The 23,229-nt window shown below is 38.9% G+C and overlaps 1 protein-coding gene across 4 annotated transcripts in view; it reads left to right on the top strand.

The window, feature by feature from the left end:
• The window catches only part of THSD7B (thrombospondin type 1 domain containing 7B), a 1,008,953-nt gene that overhangs the window by 932,796 nt on the left and 52,928 nt on the right, over nucleotides 1–23,229 (top strand). For all 4 annotated transcript variants that reach the window (XM_051849593.2, XM_051849594.2, XM_070071550.1 and 1 more), the window contains exons 18-20: nucleotides 5,241–5,382; nucleotides 8,933–9,048; nucleotides 12,271–12,388. In XM_051849593.2, coding sequence (XP_051705553.2) covers nucleotides 5,241–5,382; nucleotides 8,933–9,048; nucleotides 12,271–12,388 — 376 coding nt within the window. The remainder of the gene's footprint in view (nucleotides 1–5,240; nucleotides 5,383–8,932; nucleotides 9,049–12,270; nucleotides 12,389–23,229) is intronic.

Here is a 23,229-nt window from a genome sequence, read left to right as displayed (position 1 = left end):
TAGAAAGCTGAGTTACAGAGAGGAGAGAGAGAGAGAGAAAATGAGAGTGAGAGAGACATCGATGTCTTCCCATCTTCCATCTACTGGGTCCCAAATGGCCATAATGCCAGGCCTCTGCCAGGACAGAGCCAGGAGCCTAGAACTCCACCTAGGTCTCCCGTGTGGTGTAGTGACCTAAGTATTTGTGTCATCTTCTGCTGCTTTCCCTGGCACATTAGCAGGGAGTTGGATCAGAAGTGGAGTGGCTGGTACTGACTAGGATGCAAACTGGTGGCCATATTGGATGTTGGTATGGCAGGTGGTAGCTTAACCTGCACCACAACACTGGTCACTAATGTGCCCTCTCACTAGGTTGTTTCAAGTTATGTTTTCTCTGGAAAGTTTCCTCGAATTTTTCTTAAGTTTCTTAATTAAGTGCTTTGATTTGCTTTTTCATGAAATTCTATTATACGTATGTGGCATCCATTGTGCCTCACTTCTCTACTTAGCAGTTGTCTGAAATTCTTTTACTATCTTTTTTAATTTCAGATTTTAGTTTCCAATTTCCCTTTATATTTTTTGTTTCTCTTAGGATATTATTGCATTTTTATTCTAGTATTTTGTCCAAGTTCACTTTCATTTTTTTTAAAGATTTATTTTACTTGAAAGAGTTACACAGAAAGAGAAGGCAGAGAGGGAGGGAGGGAGAGAGGGAGAGGGAGAGAGAGAGAGAGGGAGAGAGAGAGAGAGTGTGTGTGTGTCTTCCATCCACTGGTTCACTCCCCAGTTGGCCACAACGGCTGGACCTGCACTGATCTGAAGCCAGGAGCCAGGAGCCAGGAGCTTCCTCCGGGTCTCCCAAGCAGGTGCAGGGGCCCAAGGACTTGGGCCATCTTCTACTGCTTTCCCAGGCCACAGCAGAGAGCTGGATCAGAAGTGAAGCAGCCAAGTCTCGAACCGTTGCCCATATGGATGCCAGCACTGCAGGCTACGGCCTCACCCACTACGCCACAGCGCCGGCCCCTCACTTTCATTTCTGAAATGATATTCTAATTACTTACTAAGTTCTATTACCTAATTTCTGAGCTTCTCTAATTCTTATCTATGTTTTATATCTTTTATCACTTTACAATGATTTTAACTCCTTCAAAATATTAGTTTTCTTCTGCTTTGCGAGACCTGTCTTTCTACATTGCTTTTTTCTTTATGAGGATATTATTCTGCCCTTTCTCCTCTTTTTCATTATTTTAAATTCTTTCTTTGATTTTTGTCTTGATTTAAATCAGTCTTGTGAACTATTTTTTTCCGAATGTTATCTCATGGCTTTGTTTCTTTTGAAGCCTCAAAAGTAAAGCGGTGTTCTTTGTGTTATTCCCTTGTTCTCTTTTCCTTCCACTTCTTGCTAACTTGCTCCTTTGTTTCATTGCTGTTTTCCCTGATTTGCTTAGATTGGAAATCCTTGTCACCTGTTTTCCCTTTAGTGGCATGGTGGGGCCGAGGAGAGGGTTGTCTGGCAAGGGCACTCTGCCTGGTTGATGTTGAGAGCTGACTAGATCCCTACGGTCTGAGTTCCCAGGACCACTCCATGAACCCCTATATTCACCTGCCTTTGGAGTATGCAAAACCAGATCTCAGCTGCCATTTTCCATTGTGGTGATATCGCGGCAGTCAGCTACCCCATTTCTACCTTCCTCTGTTCCCTGTCAATTGCTGATGTCATACAGGTCCTCTAGCAGCTTCAGTCATTGGTTCCCACCTCTCATAACTGGGGCTTGTGCTGATAACTTGTCACTTGGTTGCACTGAGCATATTGTCTATGTGGCTTTTCTAAAAGATTATTTATTTGAAAGGTGGAGTGACAAAGAGGGAGAGAGGCAGAAAGAGATCTTCAGTCAACTGGTTCACTCCTCAAATAGCCACAATGACCAGATGTTAGCCAGGACACAACCAGGGGCCTGGCATAGGAACCCCATCCTTGTCTTTCACACTGGGGGACAAAATCCAAGCACTTGAGCCATCTTCCACTGTTCTCCCAGGTACATTAGCAGGGAGCCTGATCAGAAGCAGATCAGCTGGGACACAGGTGCTCCCATACTGGATGCCCATGGAACAGGTGGTGGCTTAGCCCTGTGTACCACAATGCCAGCCTTTCTGTGTATTGTTACATTGTAATGCACAAAGTATTTTTTTTACTTCTATAACCACCTCCTCAGAATCCGAGTTTTTTAAACATCTGAGGCAAGAGAAACAAGCCTGTAGCACTAGGTGTTTTCCCCAGAGGTTTTGTCACTCCTTCCCAACCTTTGAGAATCAGCACTTAATTTCTTTCAAAAAATTCTTATGAAGCATTGCAGTGGTTTTCTTGTGAACTCTTTACTCTGTTTTTCTAAATAAGAAAAATAAAGTTCATTGAATAAATATACATTTTGCCTCATCAAAGATACAGAGAGAAACAGAAGAGCTGCTGACAATAGGGCTAATAGACCCACTATGGGAAAAATCATCTCAGAAAGGATCAGATCAACCCTGTAACAGAATAAAGGCCCTGAGCTTCAGTATCTGATGAGAGCTGACTAGCCCAGGCCTTGAAGATTATTTATCTCTAGACACGAACTTTGCTTAGGGACTTAAAGTCACAAGTTTCTGGATTTTTCTCAGATTTCATGCAGCTGTGATTTTAAAGTTGTTGTTAATGAGAAAAATATCAAATTATGCTCATTTGAGTTTATTTAAAATAGCTAAAGTATTATCTTTTATGTAAGTAAATTATTACTCATTTATTGAAAGGTTTTATTGATTTAATAATGAATTATAATATTCTGCGGACTGCCATCAAGATTTTATAGGAAATGAATGAGAATTAGAGGATGAATTATTTTCATCATACATATTAGTCTTTTGGGAAATCCTCACATTCAGACATCATCGTCCTAATCCAGGGTTGACCATTTGTCTGCTACAGCAGTTTATAAAAATCCAGTCTTCCTGCTCAGGAAGAACCAAATTACTCTACTGCATTGCGTTTATTATTTGCATGCTCTGTGCCAGACGCAGTAGAAGGTTCTGGATGTCAAGAAAATTAAGATATGGTCTCTCCAAGTAGCCCTTGGAAAAGAATGGATACACATCAATATGTGGACATGTGCAGTGGAAATGTTCGCTAAGAGAGGTGAACATTTTTCATGGATCTGAAATAGTCAGTGGAGGTTCTCAGAGGTGAGATTTGATCTCATTTTGAAGACTGAATCCAAATATTCAGGTCAGGCAAGAGGCCTTGCTGCTAGGGAGAACAAAGGATAATGAGCCCTGCTATTGTAAGGACGGACTGATCTTTAATGGAAATACAGACTTAGCAAGGTACTCGACTAGAAAGTCTACTCTCATAAAAAAAAAAAAGTACAAGAGAATAACCTGTTCGCGTTGGTCATCTCCTTCCCCAGCAAATCCTGAGCTATATAACCTTGATCTTCATCATGAAAATGGTCCAAAATTGATTGACTTTGGGTTTGTTATCCACACATCATTTTCTCACTTCTATAGTTAGGGCATCAATAATATATATTTATATGAATATTCTAGAGAAAAAGATACCCAGGTTTTGTTTGAGGAGTCTTGATCAAATAAATGACCCAGTTATAACTGTGCTTTCCTTTCTTTTTTTTCTTATCCACCACTCCCTCCCCATCTTCCTTGTGGCCAATTCATTGTTCTGTGAACTTCCAATAAATAACCAATAGGAGGAAATAAGAAGAAAGATGAATGTTGAACTTCCTGTAACAGCTAATGCACACAGATAAAGAGAAACTGTCATTTATCACTCATTAGCAGTCCTGGGTCAATTTTGATAAGGTGCACTGTGAAAACATGGCCTGGTTAGGTTGGATTATGTTTGTGGACTTCAGTCACCTATGCTCTCTTCTTCATCTGTTTCCATAGATAATGATTTGCAGGAGAAGGAGTTTTAGTGCTGGGTTTTCAGTACATTGCTTCCTCCAAGTTACTAAACTCTACAAGGCATGAATGATGAATTAGATTCAAAAGGGTATTGGGAAGCCATGTCCAGCAGACTTAAAGACAGAACATAAGCTCTGAGGGAGGAAATTATTAAATTTCATCAGATTACACCCTTATTCCTTTCTGACCTAGGTGCAGACAAATAAGGGATAGAGTATGTAAGAGGATTATTCAAATTACATATTCTGTTGATTTTGTGTATTTTTTTCTTTCTTGTTTGACAACTTAGATTAAGCAGGTATATACAGGGCCTCATATGTATTCACTTGTTTCAGGCATTAATTGATTAATTTATAAAATATAAATTCAGTATAACAGTACTTAGGAGTATGTACCCAGATTGCCTCATTTTATTTCATTGATGAGTCTCTAGGTGATTATTCCTACTCATTAGAGCAAACATTCAAATTAACTCGTTAAAAATAGTAATAAATTATTGGTAAACATCTAGCAAGGGACTCATGTGCAGATAATTAAGAATAATTGCTTGATTTTGGTGGCCCATCATGATTATCTAGAGATAATTTGATACAATTGAATGTAAAATTACTTTACAAGTATTGACAGATTATCCAAGTATGAAATCACATGGATAGCACATGTGTTTCAATGGCCTAAACTTCTAAAATTTACAAGAATGGAATATTTTCATGCATATTTCAGTGCAATCCAGCATCGTCATTTTGATTCTTAGCCAAGATTTGGTGTACTGATTGTGTTCTTACTATGTTATTTGAGTAGGTAAATGAAATAAAATAAATGAGTCCTTTCAGATATACAAATAGTGATTTAGCGTTCTGAATACAGAGACTTTTATTTCTCCTGTGGTTTAAGAACATATGGGCATCTTAAGATGTTGGCATCTGGAATTGTGTGTTGTCCATATATTTAATGGTATTTGTTGAAAAACTGCAATTATAATTTATATCAATAGTTTTTCATTTTTTTAAACATTTAAAGCATTGATCAACTTTGTAGCAGCCTATTTGAGAGTACAGAGTGAGTTTAATTGATCAAAATTTGTCTCCGTGTGCTTACTTATACAAAGGGCTTCAAAATCAGTCTTCAAAATAATGCAGCTCAACAGAGTTGTCGGGGGAACAAAGCACAGCAAATCATGTTTTAACGATCTCAAGTCATTCTCTGTGGATTTTTATATAAATATATATTGATAACTTTAAACATATAATTGTGTATTCTCTACCCCGTAGCTATGGGACTAAGTGCTGGCTCTTTTGTTTTCTTAGTCATGTGACCCCCACGCGACGCAGAGAAGAACCCGCCATCTGCTGAGACCCTCTCCGAATTCAAGGACCTGTGCTGAAGACTCACAGGTGCAACCCTGCCTCCTTAATGAGAACTGCTTCCAGTTCCAGTACAATCTAACAGGTACAGCTGAAATCCACGACCTCACTGTGCCCCCTGAGCACTGATGAATGTGCGAATCTTTGTGTGTTTCACTCTTGGGACAGAGGGACAGAGGGACAGAATGTGTGAGTGAATGACGTGAAAGGCTGAAGACTTGGTATTCCCAGTGTCCTTTCTGAAAAGAAATGCCCAGTCTTTCATGTAGATTCAGCAAGGCCACCTGGAATCTCTGTAGGCAAAGAAGCTTACAGCAAAATTTGGCAGAGTTTCAGAATAATGTGGAATTGAGCCATGATAAACTAAAACAACAAAGTAAGTTGCGAAGGATAAGTTAGCAGGAAGAGGAAAATGTGATTAGACTGTCAGAAAGTTTGGCTCTTCCACAGCGTTGATTATTTCAGAAATTTGAACCCATGGTGCACTTTCTCTATGAGGAAGAATGGTAGCTTGAGCCCTCAGTGATTTTTGAGAGGCTCTGGGAATCACGTTGGCTTATCTATTCAGCCACTTCCCAGGACTCTTGCGAATATGCATGGTAGGCAGCAGATTCTGGCTCAGATACTAGGTTTTCTGTGACACATATGTGAGAATCAGATAGAGTTCCTGTCACCTGGCTTTGTCCTGGCCTAGACCTGGCTGTGGTGGCAGGCATTTAGGAGTGAAAGATGAAATATTTCTCTCTCCCTCTCGCTGCCTCCCTCCCTTCCTCTCTCTTCCCCCTTCTCCCTCCCTCTACCTCCCTTCCTCTCTCTTCCCCCTTCTCCCTCCCTCTACCTCTCTGCCCCTCTCTGTCCCTCTGTCCCTCCCTCTCTCCCTCACCTCTCTTTTCCTGACTCACAATTTTTTTTTTTGCTACCACAAACGAAGCTGATGCTCTTTTATTTAACAATCAGAATTCATGGGAATCATAATATCAGTAAACTAGACTCAAAATCAATGCCATCAACACACTGACATACAATAAATTAGCACTATAGCTGTATTTAACATCTTTAAAACTTCAAAAACATACCTTTTAATTTCTTTTAGTGCCCAAAATAATTTACTCATAAATAAAAGTGATATCTACTTGCAGAATTCCAACAGAAAAATTTCAATATAAATAAACACAATGTTGCAAAGTTCTGAATTTTACAGAGAATATAAACCTTTTTGGTACATAATGTTTTGCCAAGTTGGCTGGAAAGCTAAATCGGTTTGCTTTCCTTTTCACAGTACAAATAAGCATCCACAGTATTAGACTCTGGAAGCTAATGTGTTGGTAAGAAACTGGAAAACAGAATCACTGGAAAAGTGGGGTCTGGTACCATCTACTGAATGACATGCAATATGTTCTTGGGTATTAGCCACTCACCATTTCAAATAAAATAAGTAAACCTTTTTTTCTTAAAAAGAAAAAAAGAAAAAAAAACTTTGATACAAAATAGTTGCAATGTATGCATAGTTCTTTCATAATACACATTTCCTGTTAACTTTTTAAAATATTTTTATTTAAGAAGGAGAGAAAGAGAGAGAGAGAGAGAGCTGGGTCTCCCACATGGGTAGCACAGACCCAACTACCTGAACCACCATCTGCTTGCTGCCTTGCAGGGTACACATTAGCAGGTAGCAAGAATTGGGAGATGAGCTATGATTTGGACCCAGATACTCTGATATGAGATGTACATGTCCTCCTGGCATCTTAACTGCTACACCAAATGCCCATCTCTCCATGAACTTTTTGAGGTGCCGTCATACATAATCAAGTATCTTCCTGTCCAGCAACACCAACAATAAGAGTTTAAGAATCAAATCAATTATGAGATAATTTATCCCAACTCTCCATTGTCTAGTGTGCAGTATGAGGAGCCAAGCCTATAAAACTTTTTCTCATTATGGAATAATTTGAAGAAATTAGAGTTTCTGTATCATTTCATACAAATCTGTATGTCTTTTCCTCCTTCCTGACAGGGCCACCTATTTTAGCTACACTCTATCAAATGTACCAAATGGTTAGTTGACTGGATTTATTGCTTGAAAATGTTGAGTTTTGGCCGGCGCCGCGGCTCACTAGGCTAATCCTCCGCCTTGCAGCGCCGGCACACCGGGTTCTAGTCCTGGTCGGGTCGGCGCGCCAGATTCTGTCCCGGTTGCCCCTCTTCCAGGCCAGCTCTCTGCTATGGCCAGGGAGTGCAGTGGAGGATGGCCCAGGTGCTTGGGCCCTGCACCCCATGGGAGACCAGGAGAAGTACCTGGCTCCTGCCTTCGGATCAGCGCGGTGCGCCGGCCGCAGCGTGCTGGCCGCAGCGGCCATTGGAGGGTGAACCAACGGCAAAGGAAGACCTTTCTCTCTGTCTCTCTCTCTCACTGTCCACTCTGCCTGTCAAAAAAAAAAAAAAAAAAAAAGAAAGTTGAGTTTTATATCGGAGGCTAGTGTCAGTCCTTTTCAGCTGCCATAACAAATTATCATAGAATGTGTAGTTTATAATCGATAGAAATTAATTTCTCACAGTTCTGGAGTCTGTGTGTATCGCTGTTGCTTCGGATATAGTTTTGTAAAACTGTTTTATATCTATGTCAGACCAGTGGTTAAGAATGCTACACTACTCTAGTTTTAATGATCTGTGATTACTTTAAAGTGTACTGTATATGTGTGAAGTGGTCATTTTTCCATTCAGTAATTGTTTCTAGCTGCTGTCTGTGTTCCTACTTTTTTGCTTTTTACTTGTTAAAACTTCTTATTTGGTGAAGTTTTAACCCTTTTAAATGTCATGTAATTTTAAAATATGTTATCTCAAAAGCTAAAAAGAAAAAAACAAAAGGGGAGGAAAAATGGTGGGAAAGAGAGGGAGAAGGAGGGAGAGAAGGGGGGAGGAAGGGAATGTCATTATGTTCTTAGAATTGTATCCATAAATCACATTGAATCTTAAAAACTAATTAAAATTAAAATAAAAATTTAGAAAAATGACAGAGGAAGGTTGAAAAGTCTAAGATCGAGGTACCAGCAGACCTGCTGGGTTCCCAGTCCTCACAGAAGGCACCCTACTGTGTCCTCGCATGCTGGAAGGAGTAAATAAGCCACTTTTACAATGCCATAAACCACATTCAGGAGGAATCCACTCTCAGAACCTATCCTAATTGCTACCCCAAAGCCCCACCTCCTAATACCATCACCTTGCCAGTTAGGATTCAGATATCAGACCATAACAGCTGACATCTTCTATGCAGTTTCTCTCTCAATCATCCCTTAAAGTGGCTGATTGAAAACCACCTTTCATTTACTGTTCTAGTTAGTGCCTTTCCTCTCCTACCCCAGCCAGCTATGGGATGTTTTCTAACAAATCATTTGTTTTTTACTTCTAGAAAGCAAATATAGGAAGGTTACTCATGCTTCTTTGTCTACTGAGTTTTTTCTTTGTTTGCTGTTTTGCAATAGAATTGCCTGATGCTTTCCAGAACCACTTCAACAAAGTTTTCAGATAATATGTGGCCTCTCCTTCTCTAGCAATGGAGATAACCAAAGATTGGCTGTATTTTGCTTACCTGGGCATTCATTATTTTTGAAACGCTGTGTATGATTCTCTGCCTGCAGAGTGGAGCACGTGCCAGCTGAGTGAAAATGCGACCTGCGGTCAAGGCGTCAGGACCCGCCTGCTAAGCTGTGTGCGCAGTGACGGCAAGACAGTGGACATGGACCAGTGTGAGCAGGTAACTTGTTGATACCTGGATGTCACACCCCGGGTGTTGTTGTTCTTGTGCATCTGCATCCTCCATGAAGTTCCATGGAAACCCTGGCTTCTTCTTATCTTAGCCTAGATCTGTAGATTCAAATAGCATAAAATGGACTCCTACTGGACCTTATTTAAATTTGATCAAAATGACTGGGAAGGGCCATTTTCCTCTTGGGACATGAGTTCATTATAAAAAGCGTGTTTCTCCAACTTTCAACAACTTATGTAAATGCATTTGCTTGCCAATAAACTGCAAACATTGATGACTTGGCTATTTAGATAATAGTATGACTCTTGCATGGGACACGTGATTTATTTGCATATGTGACAAGCACTGTCCCTTCCACATAAGATGGACTGACACTCTGCTAACTTGCTTGACAAATTATCGTTGAACAAATAGAATAGTTGTACTTTTCTTTGAAATGTATGTTAAAATGCCTCCCTACCAAGTTTCAAATTAGTGAGTTACAAATTTTTGTGATCTTATTGCCCTCTCTTTTTTTTCCTGTGATAAATTATATGGAGTTTGGTGAAAGCTTTTGTAGACCTGTTGTGAAGAAGTTCACATTTCTTTCCCAAGGTGTAAATTAAAAACAAAATGTGGCAGTGAAAGAACCTCTGAAATTATTTTTAGAATAGATTGGAAATGTAGCGTCAGTTGATCCAGATTTCCACAGAAATGAACAAACCAGCAAAATGAATTCTGGTCTCAATTCTCCATACATAGGTGAAATACATTAATGACAATTAAAACAAAACCTTCCTCACTTACCCTGTCTCAACCCTTATTATTGTTTCAACATGCTTTCTAGACCAACAGTAGAGTAACCCACACGGATGCCAACTCTGGACCAAACCATATGAAATATCATGTCGCATTTGGTGAAATTTTGAAACTGCCTAATACAGAGCAGAGTGCTGCCTGCCAAGTGATTTCACATTTTAACATTACATTTTCATTTTTATTTTTTTAACTTTTTTATTTTTAAAAGGGAGCAAATTTCATGTAGTTCATATATACAGTTTTAAGAGCATAATGATACTTCTCACCTTACCCTTCCTCTCTTTTTCCCACATTCCCTTCTCCTTTCCTTTTTAGTTTTTCTTTTAATTTTTATGATGTCGTATTTTCAGTTTACTTTATAATCACAAACTTAACCAACCACTAAATAAAAAATTCAACAGGTAGTAAATGGAAAAACCACTGTTCCTCAGAAGTATAGACAAGGGCTGTAAAAATTAATCAAAGCTCAAAAAATCAATATCATTCCTATACATTACATTTTTGTACTCTGTATATTACCACAAATCAGAGGAAACATGATATTTGTCTTGTTGGAACTGGCTTATTTCACTAAGTGTAATGGTCTGTGGTTGCATGTATTTTGTTGCCCAAGACAGATCTCATATTTTTTACGGCTGAGTAGTATATATATACGCACATACAATCATCAGTTAATGGACATCTGAGTTGAATTCCTATCTTAGTTGTTGTGAGTTGAACTGCTTTAACATGGAGTTACAGATGACTCTTTCGTATGCTGATTTCATTTAGAAGTTGTCTGTCTCAGGAAAAAGTTAATCACCAGTCAAGAATAACTCCATCTTTCTTTCCTTCTCTTAAGAAAGTAAGAAAAAAAGAAAGAAAGAAAGAAAGGGAGGGAGATAGGAAATTATATCTATGAACTACCTGGAATTTGTTTTCTTTGTATTAATATCATATTAACGTGAAACTTGATGAGAATTGTGTTTTAGTAATTATGCATTTTGTGTGACTTTGAGAATCTAATGTATTAACAAATTCATTTTAAAATTAATTTAAAAATTCAAAAAAATATGAAAGAACAACTCCAAAAATATTTAGTGTGTATAGTAAATCCTTTACTTTGATATGAGCAAATATATAAATTATGCATTAATGGAAAATCAGGTTCTCTGTTTCTGCCTGGCAGATGCCCAGCACATATTTAAAGAGTATCAATTTTGGGATTGCTGTTGTGGCGTAGCAGGTAAAGCCACCGCCTGCAGTGCTGGCATCCCATATGGGTGCCAATTCAAGTCTGAGCTGCTCCACTGCTGATCCAGCTCTCTGCTATGGCCTGGGAAAGCAGTAGATGACCTGAATCCTTGGGCCCCTGTACCCATGTGGGAAACCCAAAAGAAGCTCCTGGCTCCTGGCTTCGGATGAGCACAGCTCTGACTGTTGCGGCCATTTGGGGAGTGTACTAGCAGATGGAAGACTTTCTCTTCTCTCTCTCTCTCTCTGGCTCTACCTTTCAAATAAATAAATATATCTTTTAAAAAAATAAAGAGTATCAGTTTTAAAAGTCTCAAAATAATACCCAGGGCATTCTTCTGAGATCTAGAAAGGTGATGAAAGTGTTAATCTAGCTGACCGGTCATATCATATGTAGATCACAAATCCCATTGTGGTCATTTGTATTTTACCCACTTGGCAAGTCAGCAGACTGTAATCATTTATTTTTGATTGCTATAGATATACTGCTAATATTTAACACTTGTGAATGCCAAAGTTTCCCTAATTAAGTATACCTATAGTGACTCCCGTAACACATTATTTCATTATTCTGTTTGACTCTTAGCTGACTTACTCTTTCACTAGGATCTCTTCCACCTTGACCATTAGAGAATTTGTCTTTTGTCTACATGCTCATTTCAGAGAACAAGAGGAAAACATAATGTATTGTCAACTCGTCCCAAAATGAAGACGAGTGTGTTTTTATTCTCATTGCTTTTGTTTATACACTTCAAATGATTGGTTTTATTTTCATGCCTATGCTATTCACTTCTTGGCTCAGCCAGATCATAGATTTGAGCTATTTCTGTAAGTCTGGCCTGTCTAGGAGTACAGCAGGCATGCAGTTGGCCCTGAGGTGGTTTCCTGGTTCCTTGGTCCCTGAGCAACAGGACAGGGTTCAGTCAGGTGACTTGTTTTCCAAACACCTTAATGACAGGTCTATTCTAAAGGTTAACAAATTATGAAAAGAAATTTGGGCTGACAAATTTTTGCATGTGAGGTAAGGACAGTGATTGTTTGCCATCGATTTCTATAAGAAAATATAAATTTTCCCCACCAAAATGTGGCAAGGTCATTATTGCAGAGTAAAGAGCAGTCTTTCCAATAAAAGGATAATGATTTCATTTGATAGTGATATGATCACATTTTCATTTGCAGCGGAATTTGGAGAAGCCTCAAAGGATGAGCATTCCCTGCATGGTGGAATGTGTGGTTAACTGCCAGCTAACTGGGTGGACGGCTTGGACAGAGTGTTCACAGACCTGTGGCCAAGAAGGTATTTGGGTTCCTTCTGTTTGTTCTATATAAATAGATTCCTTTTTAAATGTGCCAGTGGGTTCATACATGGATAGCATAAGTAACTGTAGCCAACTGAAAGTAACAAGACACTGACCTGGAGGGGAAAAGAGGACAGGTTCTAGCAGAGGTAAGCAGGGACTGCAGGACCAGGACTGACCTGAAAACAACCATGGACTCAAAGGAGCTGCTGAGCCCGAGCACATGTTTATTTAGAAGGCCATAAGCCAACAGGTTAAAAAAATACGTTGATTTTGGAGACTATGTTTATAAAAGTAATGCTGGCTACTCTACCAGTAAGTCCCCAAAGCACGGTGGCTGAACACAGTATAAAGACGGGTTTTTCATTCACGTCAAGACAGGAATAGTTTCTGCTTCACATTCAATGGAGGTCACTGGTTGATGAAGATCTGACACTTTAGAATCACTAAGTTTCTCTGCATGATGAAATCAGCTGCCTCTGTAGATGTTTGCTTTCCTATGGACTGAGTGGGACGTGGGACCTATCCCATATACATTCTGTTAGACAAAATCTATTCCCATGTCTCCAACTCAGTACAAGGTGGCAGGAAAGGAAGTCTAATTTCTTCGTGGCCACTATTCTACAACAGTGTTACAGGATGTGGGAAAGGAAGTATGGCATTTTGGGGAATGGATAGCAGGCACTTCCACACGGTCCCAGGATCCCACTGGGTAGGAAATGCACAGGAGCAAGGAATGCAGAAGTCAGTGGCTACTCCAGACAAATGCAAGGCTCAGGTAAGAACCAAGACATGTGTCTAAAGGAGAGCAATAAGACCATAGCAGGAAGCCCTGGAGCTGGTTAGGATAGAACTCTGATCTGAGAGAGAGTTACAGTTTATCACCAGATAAGTGTCATGAATCTGGTGTATAAGCCTAGTGCAAAATAATAGAATATGAGTAGGCAATTAGCCGGGGAGATGGGAATACTCAGCTAGTCAAAGGGGTTACAAAGACCTAGATCTAATGGCCAACCAAAGATATCTGGAAATAGTTTTCTAGAAATCCCAAGACTTGACCAGAGGAGTATGAACTCATTTTTAAGTTACCCACAAATGAGTCCACTGAGGTCACTGATAATTCTTAGTCTTTGTTTAAAGAAATATTTATTTGAAAGTCAGAGTTACACAGAGAAAGGAGAGGCACACACAGAGAGAGAGGTCTTCCATCTGATGGTTCACTCCCCAGTTGGCTGCAACAGCCAGAGCTGTGCTGATCTGAAGCCAGGAGCCAGGAGCTTCTTCTGGGTCTCCCATGTGGGTGCAGAGGCCCAAGGAGTTGGGCCATCTTCTACTGCTTTTTTGGCCATAGCAGAGAGCTGGATCAAAAGTGGAGCAGCCAGGTCTTGAACTGGCATCCATATGGGATGCCGGTACTTGAGGCCAGGGTATTAATCCACTGTGCCACAGCACTGGGCACAATAATTCTTAGTCTTAATCAAAATTATGTGAAGAACTAAGCAGGGCTGCACATGGAAAAGCGGCTCATCTGTGAATTCACCCATAAGAGCCTAGAGAGGACAGAGCTAAAAGTAGTAGCCAGGAAGTATATTTTGGAGTATCTGACTATAGGAAATCGACACCTACTTGTGCAAAAGCATGGCTTACAAGGAAAACATAGGAATCCAAAATCTATTAATAATGTGCCATTTCCTGCACCCATAAAAGCAATGAATCTCAGAAAAGTAAATGGTAGAGCTTAGGACTTGTAGTTCAGTGATTGACCTATAGTTCCTTGGCTATTCTGAGAGGTGGTGTGATATATATGCCAGTGGGGTTGTCACTCTATGGATGGATAAATTTGAGTACAAATTTCAGTTATTTAATCAAGTAAAAGTTGATCTTTCTTAGTCTCATGGTGTTATCTATGAATTAAAATTCATGCACATGCTGAAGACTTTGTTTTTTGTTTGAGAAATCAATGATATAAAAATATGGGAGGATACAGGGCATTAGGATTGAGCCATCCTGGACATGTAGTGTATATTAATTTCCAATTCCAGCTCTGTAACTACCTGGAGTGTACAGGATTATCAGACTTCCAAAGATCTTTTAAAGATTCTTCTATACACTCTGTCACCCTCATCTACCAGTTTAAAATCTTTCTGCCCCTCCATATCCATTACCCTCTACTGCCCTGGGGGATCCAGTTAGTTCCAGTATTAGTCATACCCTCGATTGCATCATGCTTCGTTCTACCCTGGAAATTTTCCTCACATAGAACATCTACGTTTACCCCTCTACCGCCTCCTATGACTTGTATCATACATAAATTAAATTAATTATAATATATGTCTTCCTACAGAGTCAGCAGCCCTGGTAAGATTGCTCATGGGTGCATCTCCCGAGTTCTGATGAACACAGTACTTACCACACTGCAAGAATTTCAGCTAATATTTGCTGCTGTCCAGGTGGTTCTGGACTATCGGGGGAAAGTTCAAAGGAAAAGAGCTTACAGGCTAGGCTGTGAGCTCAAAGTCAGCCAGCTCTTGCTCCTCGCTTTTCCCTCTCTACCTAGATAGTTAAGTTCCTAGAGCCCATCAACAAAGAAGTTATTCTGTCAAGGAGACAGAAAATATGTTTGTTACTATTTTTTATGTTTGCTTATGATTTTTATTAAAGCTATCTTTTATAATTGCCCCATATACGACTGTGTTCTATAGTTTTATATTGTGGATAAACAAATACTGAGTTTGTGTTCAAATGACCCCTTCACTTGTTTTTTTTTTTTTTTTTTTTTCCCCAGATACCTTTTATTTGAGGAATACAAACCTCATGAATTTCCAGCCTACCCACCCTCCCACCCCTCTTCCTCCTCACTCTCTTATTCCCATTGTTATTTTTTATTAAGATTTATTTTCTTTTTTTCTTTTGAAGATTTTTATTTATTTATTTGACAGGTAGAGTTATAGACAGTGAGAGAGAGAGAGAGAGACAGAGAGAAAGGTCTTCCTTTTTCCGTTGGCTCACCCCCACCAAGTGGCCGCTACGGCTAGCACATTGTGGCCGGTGCACTGTGCTGATCCAAAGCCAGGAGCCAGTCTCTCCTGGTCTCCCATGCGGGTGCAGGGTCCAAAGACCTGGACCATCCTCCACTGCACTCCCAGGCCACAGCAGAGAGCTGGACTGGAAGAGGAGCAATCGGGACAGAATCTGGCGCCCCAACTGGGACTAGAATCCAGAGTACCAGTGCCGCAGGTGGAGGATTAGCCTAGTGAGCCGCGGCACCGGCTAGATCTATTTTCAATTAACTTTATACACATGTGATTAACTCTGTACTAAGAAAAGAGTTAAATAAATTGTATGGAAAAAAACTGCTTTTCAACACTTAAGGGCTGCTCAAAATCATTGCATCTCAAGGTGTTAATTTCATTTCTATAGATTACCTTCTAGGTGCTTTGTTAGTTATCACAGATCAGGGAGAAGATATGGTATTTATCCTTTTGGGAATGGCTTATTTCACTAAGTACTATGTTTTCTAATTGCATTCATTTTGTTGCAAATGACAGGATATCTTTTTTTCTTTATTGCCATTTAGTATTACATGGTGACTGGAGTTTTGGGTTGATCCCTTAGCTATTGTGAATTGAGCTGCAATAAACATGATTTCACTTCCCTTGGGTAAATTCAGATTTCTGAGGTAACTTCATACTGTCCTCCACAGGGAGGACATTCTGTCAGTTGCTGCTTCACTTTGCTGGCTGTTTCTTTTGCAGTGCAGAAGCTACTCATTTTGATCTAATTCCATTTGTCCATATTGACTTTGATTGCCTATGCCTTTGGGGTCTTTTCCAAGAACTCTTTGCCTATACCAATGTCTTGCAGGGTTCCCTAGTGTTCTCTAATTATTTGATGGTATTGGTTCCCATAGAATTGGGTCTTGAATCCATTTTGAGTGGATTTTTGAATAAGGTATAAGGCAGGGGTTTTGCTTTAGATTTCTGCATGTGGTGATCCAGTATTCCTAGCACCATTTGTTGAAGAGATGGTTCTTGCTCCATGGATTGAATTTAGCTCCTTTGTCAAATATAAGTTGGTTATAGATTAATGGATTGATTTCTAGTGTTTCAATCCTGTTTCATTGGTCTGTCCATCTGTTTTTGTATCAGTACCAGCCTGTTGGGATTATAACATCCCTGTAGTATGTCTTGGAATCTGGTATTGTGATGTCTCTGGCTTTGTTTTTGTTGTGTAAGATTGCTTTAGCAATTCGGGGTCTCCTGTGTTTCCATATGAATTTCTGCTTATTTTTTCTATATCTGAGAATGTTCTTGGTATTTTGACTGGTATCACATTGAATGTATACAGTACTTTTGGTAGTATGGACATTTTGATATTGATTATTCCAATCCGTGAACATGGAAGAGTTTTCCATTTTTTGTGTCTTCTACTTCTTTCTTTCATGTTTTTTTTTTTTTTTTAATTCTCATAGTGCTCTTTGATTTCTTTTGTTAAATTTATTCCAAGGATTTGATTTTTTTGGAGCTATTGTGAATGGGACTGATCTTAAAATGTCTTTCTCAGCCATGGCATCCTCTCTGATACAAAGGCTTTTGATTTTTGTGTATTGATTTTATATCCTTCCACTTTACCAAACTCTTCTATGAGTTCCAATAGTCTCTTAGTGGAGTCATTTTTATCTCCTATATATAGAGTTGTGTCATCTGCAGATAGAGATAGTTTGACTTCCTCCTTCTCAGGCAGTGGTGAGAGTGGGCATCCTCATCTGGTTCTGGAGCTCAGTGGGAATGCTTCCAACTTTTCCCCATTCCATAGAATGCCGCCTGTGGGTTTGTCATAAATTACCTTTATTGTTTTGAGAAATATTCTCCTACACCCAAGTTGCTTACAGTTTTCATCGTGAAGGAGTGTTACATTTTATCAAATGCTTTCTCTGAATCTATTGAGACAATCATATGCTTTTAGATCTTCAATTTGGTAATGTGATGTATCACATTGATTGATTTGTGAATGTTGAAACATCCCTGCATAGCTGGGGTAAATCCCACTTGATCCAGGTGAATGATCTTTCTGATGTGTTGCTGGTTTTGATTGGTATTTTTGAGGAATTTGGTCTGTAGATCTCTTTCTCTGCTGTATCTTTTTCCAGTTTAGGAATTAAGATGATGCTGGATTCATAGAAAGATTTTGGGAGGACTCCCTCTCTTTCAGTTGTTTTGAATAGCTTGAGAAGAATTGGAGTTAGTTCTTTAATTGTCTTGTAGAATTCAGCAGTGAAGCCATCCAGTTCTGGGCTTCTCTTTGTTGGAATTCAATTTCCATCTTGTTTACAGATCTTTTTAGGTTTTCTGTGTCTTCTTGGCTCAATTTAATTAGATTGTGTCAAGGAATCTATATCCTTTTCTTCTAGGTTTCCCAATATGTTGACATACAGCTCTTTGTAGTAATTTCTGATGACCCTTTTTATCTGTGTGGTGTCTGTTGTTACATTTCCTTTTTATCTCTAATTTTATTGATTTGTATCTCTCCCTCTTTTTTGGGGGGGTTATTTGAGCCAATGATGTGTCAATTTTCTTTAGTTTTTCAAAAAAACAGCTTTTTGTTTCACTGATCTTTTGTGTTTTTTTTGTTTCAATTTCATTGATTCTCTAATTTTAATTATTTCTTTTCTCCTTCTAGTTTTGGGTTTCATTTTGCTGTTGTTTTCCTAGGTCATTGAGATGCATTAATAGTTCATTTACTTGGGGCCTTTGCAATTCATTAATGTAGGCACCAATTACTATATACTTTTCTCTTTACACTACTTTTGCTGTATCCTATAAGTTTGATATGATATAGTGTTGTCTATTTGTTTCCAGAGGTTTTTTTTTTTATTTCTCATTCAATTTTTTCAATGACTGACTGTTCATACAGGAACATTTTGTGTTGTCTATTTGTTTCCAGAGTTTTTTTTTTTTTTTTTTATTTCTCATTCAATTTCTTCAATGACTGACTGTTCATACAGGAACATTTTGTTAAGTCTCCATGTGGTTACATGTGTCCTAGAGATTTCTGAGCTGTTGATTTCCAGCTTCATTCCATTGTTGTCAGAGAAGATCATGGTATGGTTTCAAAGTTTTTTGAATTTGCTGAGACATGCTTTGTGGCCTAGCATGTAATCAGTGCCTGAGAAAGTTCCCTGAACTGTGAGAAGAATGTGTATTCTGCATCTGTAGAATGAGAAGTTCTGTGTATATCTGTTAGGTCTATTTCGCTCTATAGTGTCAATTAATTCTGTCATTTCCTTTCTGATTTTCTGTCTGGTTGATCTGTCCAATGCTGAAACTGGGGTATTGAAGTCCCCCCTACTATTGTGTCAATTAATTCTGTCATTTCCTTTCTGATTTTCTGTCTGGTTGATTGGTCCAATGCTGAAACTGGGGTATTGAAGTCCCCCACCACTATTGTGTGGAAGTCTATGTCCCCCTTTAGATCCATTAACATTTCTTTTAATATGCTAAGTGCCCTGTAATTACATGCATATACATCTATTAGTCACATCTTCCTGTTGAATTGATCCCTTAATCATTGCATAGTGCCCTAATCTGTCTCTTTTAACAGTTTTTCTGTTAAAGTCTATTTTGTCTGATATTAGGATGGCTACACCAGTTCCTTTTTGGTTTCTGCTAGCATAGAATATCTTTTCCAACCATTTATATTTGGTATTCATGTATCTTTGTTGGTGTGTTGTGTTTCTTGTAGGCAGCAATTAGATGGATTTATGTTTTAATCCATTCAGCAGTCTGTATCTTTTAACTGGAGAGTTGAGGCCATTTCTATTCAAGGTGACTGTTGATAAGTAACTATTTGACGCTGACATTTTCCCATAAATACTCCTATTGTTTACTCTGGAGCTCCTTTGTACTTTCACTGGGAGATTTTCTGCCTTTACCTTCTTTCATAGTGATGGTCATGTTTCTGTGTGAAATACATCCTTAAAAATCTTTTGTAAGGCTGTATGGGTGGTGACAAATTCAGTTTCTTTGTTATGGAAGGTCTTTATTTCATTTTCACTCATAAATGAAAACTTTGCAAGGTACACTATTCTGGGTTGACAGTTTTTTTCTCTTAAAATTTGGACTGTATCTCCCCATTCTCTCCTAGCCTGCAGGGTTTCTGATAAGAAGTCAGCTGGTGCAACTATCATGTTTATCCAAAATGGGACCTCCCCGTCTTGGCTACTTACAGGATGCCAGTGACAGGGGGTCAGGGAAAGTGAAACATGCCCACCTTTTTTCCCTCTAGGTTGTCAAGTACACTGGCCCCATGGGTACACGCCAGGCTCTTCCCATAGCTTTATCACCAGTGGCTTGAGCTGATGCAATCTGGTCTCACCTTTCTCCAAAGCCGGTGCTGAGGCTCTCAGCTTCTGGGATCCTGAGCTGTGCACTTCCACACCCTCCACATAGGTCCATAGTGTCCCTTCAGTTTGCATGGAGTTTCCGCTGCTGTTTTCTCCCTAATGCTTCCCTGAGATTGTACCCTCTCCATTATTTTTTAACTATCCTCCCCTAGACTAGAGCAGTAAGCTCCATCCCTATTCTGCCATCTTCCTCTTCACTTGTTTCTTTATTACTTTTGTGTGGAAGTCCAAATTCTGCCACTGTGCCAAATCACTGAAACAAAGCAGAACTTCATGCTATTCCAACACAACACCTTAGAGATAATACCCCACATCAAAAGGTTAGCACTGGAATATCGTTTTAATTTTCCAAGCAGTTCTGTTAGTGCTATGGACTCATCAGAACCTTTTGACTATGAGTAGCAAATAAAATCCCCTCCCAGATCTGAATCCCACTATTGGAGGAATATAAGCAATTAGATCCTAAGTGAAAAATGACCTTTCTCTAATCCCTAGAGAAAACAAATATTTCATAAGAAAAGTCTTAGGGAACCCAGACACAGAGAAAAGCTGGGAAAACAAGATTCATAAAGCACTGGACATGATCTAAGTAGCATCCACTGGCATGTAAATATGGCACTCCTTATACACCAGGTCTAGCTTGTTTTTAAGGATCTAGTTGTCTAGCTGATTGGGAATCCTTTCTTTCCCTTTAAATATCTTAATCTTATGACCTATTAGATACAGTAATGGCATTTGAAAAAGACTGTATAATCCTGATATCTGATATTCCCTCGGGCAATCTAAATGTGCATGCATTCAGATGTTCCTTTTTTCATTTAACAAATATTTATAAAATTTATGACTATTATCCTGGCACCTAAAAGTGTCTTCTTTCATTGTCAAAAGTGGCAGAGTGGGAAATAAATTATATGGTGACCCTACTATTTTGGGTTCCATTCTTGAAGGCAGTACTATATAATAAATGAATTCATACTTTCACAAATACTCACTGAATGCTTTCTGAGTATCACACATTCATCCAGGTGCTGAAATGGTATTGTACATGCAAAAGATAAAATATCAGGCAAATCAGTCCCATAGCTTCCCAAAAGTAATATTTTGTGAAATGCTGGGAGGTGAGGACAAAGCTGAAAAAAAAAAAAAAAACAAATCAACAAGCACATGAATAAAAGAATAACAAACATTAAATTCTAGCTAAAAGTAAACTGAATGCATCATGGGCAATTATGAGTATCTTGTAAGAGAATGAAATTCTTGGGAAGAAGGGCTGCTAAGGAGGTGAATATTATGTCAAAAATGAATGACAAGGTGGTGGAAACACTCTTTTTTATCATCCAAGAAATATGTATTGAGTACCTACTATGTGTCAGACACAGTTTTAGAAACTTAGGGCTGAGTATTTAAAAATATAGACCAAAATCCTGCCCACTTGACTTTATGTTCTAGCATGCAATTAATAAGTCATAGTTATTTTATTGACATTATTATTACATTGCTTCTATGATTCTTTTTTATTCTCCATAATTAATTAATCACCAAATTCTGACTCTTGTGTTTCTTTCTGTCTGACTCCTATGGTTTCAGATCTACAATGTTGTAATTTCTTCTGTTTAGCTCTGTTCTTATTATTTATTCTTATTACTTCTTTATTTTAAATATTTTTATTTATATAAGGTAAACAAATTTCATGTGTTTCATATATACAGATTTAGGAGTAAACTGATACTTCCCACCCTACTCTCTCTCTCCTGCCATGCTCCTACCCTCTTTCCCTCTTTCTTTCTTATTCTTCCTTTTAATTTTTATAATCACATACTTTCAGTTTATTTTGTATTCATAAGCTTACACTTCCACTAAATAAAGAATGCATCAGAGCTGCTGCTGTGGTGCAGAGGGTTAAAACCATGGCTTTGAAGCACCAGCATCCCATATGGGCACCAGTTCAAGTCCCAGCTTCCCCACTTCTGATCCAGCTGCTTGTTAATGTGCCTAAGAAAGCAATAGAGGATGGCCCAAGACCTTGGGTCCCTGTACCCATGTGGGAGACCCAGAAGAAGCATCCAGAAGAAGCTCCTGGCTCCTGGCTTTGACCTGGCCCAGCCAAATAGTTGTGGCCATTTTGGGAGTGAACCAGGAGTTGGAAGATCTGTCTCTGCCTCTCATTTTCTCTCTCTGTATCTCTGTCATTCAAGTTAATAAACTGAATATTTAAAAAAAATAAATAAAAGAACTCAACAAGGAGTAAGAAGAAAAAAAAAAAACACTGTTCCTCAACAGTAGAGACAGGAGCAATGAACAATAATCAAATCTAAAAATGTAAATTTTGCTCATGTGCATTACCTTTTTTGTACTCTAGTAGTTACCACAGATCAGGGAAAACTTATGATATTTGTCTTTTTTGAGTGGCTTATTTCATTAAGCATATTGATGTCCAGTTACATCCATTTTGTTGCAAAAGACAGGATTCCACTCTTTTTGTATCTGATTAGTATTCTATGGTGTATGCATACCACATTTTCTTTTTTTTTTTTAAAGATTTATTTATTTATTTGAAAGCCAGAGTTACCCAGAGAGAGGAGAGACAGAGAGAGAGAGAGAGGTCTTCCATCCGATGGTTCACTTCCCAATTGGCCACAATGGCCAGAACTGCCAGGAGCTTCTTCCAGGTCTCCCACACAGGTGAAGGGGCCCAAGGACTTGGGCCATCTTGAACTGCTTTTCCAGGCCATAGCAGAGAGCTGGATCTGAAGTGGAGCAGCTGGGACCTGAACCGGTGCCCATATGGGATGCCAGCATTTCAGGCCAGGCCGTAACCCACTGTGCCACAGCACTGGCCCCTTACCACATTTTCTTTATCCAGTCATTAGTTGATGGACGTCTTGCTTGATTCCGTATCTTAGCTATTGTGAATTGAGCTTGCTTAAATATGGAGATACAGATAATTATTCCATATGCTGATTTCTTTTCTTTGTGTAAATTCCTAAGTGTGGCATGGCTGGGTCATATGGTAGATCTATTTTCAGCTTTCTAAGGAATCTCTGTACTGTCTTCCACAATGGCTGTTCTAATTTACATTCCTACCAATATGTATTTTGGTACCTTTTTCCAACATCCTTGTCAGCATTTACTCTGTATTGATTTCTTTTTTTTTAACTTTTATTTAGTAAATATAAATTTCCAAAGTACTGTTTATGGATTACAATGGCTCCCCCCCCCCATAACTTCCCTCCCACCTGCAAGCCTCCAATCTCCCGCTCCTGCTCCCATTCCATTCACATCAAGATTCATTTTCAATTATCTTTATATACAGAAGAGCTATTTAGTATATATTAAGTAAAGATTTCATCAGTTTGCACCCACAAAGACACACAAAGTGTAAAGTACTGTTTGAGTACTAGTTATAGCATCAATTCACATTGAACAACACATTAAGAA

The sequence above is a fragment of the Oryctolagus cuniculus genome, chromosome 3 (genome assembly GCF_964237555.1).
Source record: "Oryctolagus cuniculus chromosome 3, mOryCun1.1, whole genome shotgun sequence".
Taxonomy (NCBI): domain Eukaryota; kingdom Metazoa; phylum Chordata; class Mammalia; order Lagomorpha; family Leporidae; genus Oryctolagus; species Oryctolagus cuniculus.
Note: the sequence above shows the minus strand (reverse complement) of the source record. Positions and strands in the feature narration are given on the sequence as shown.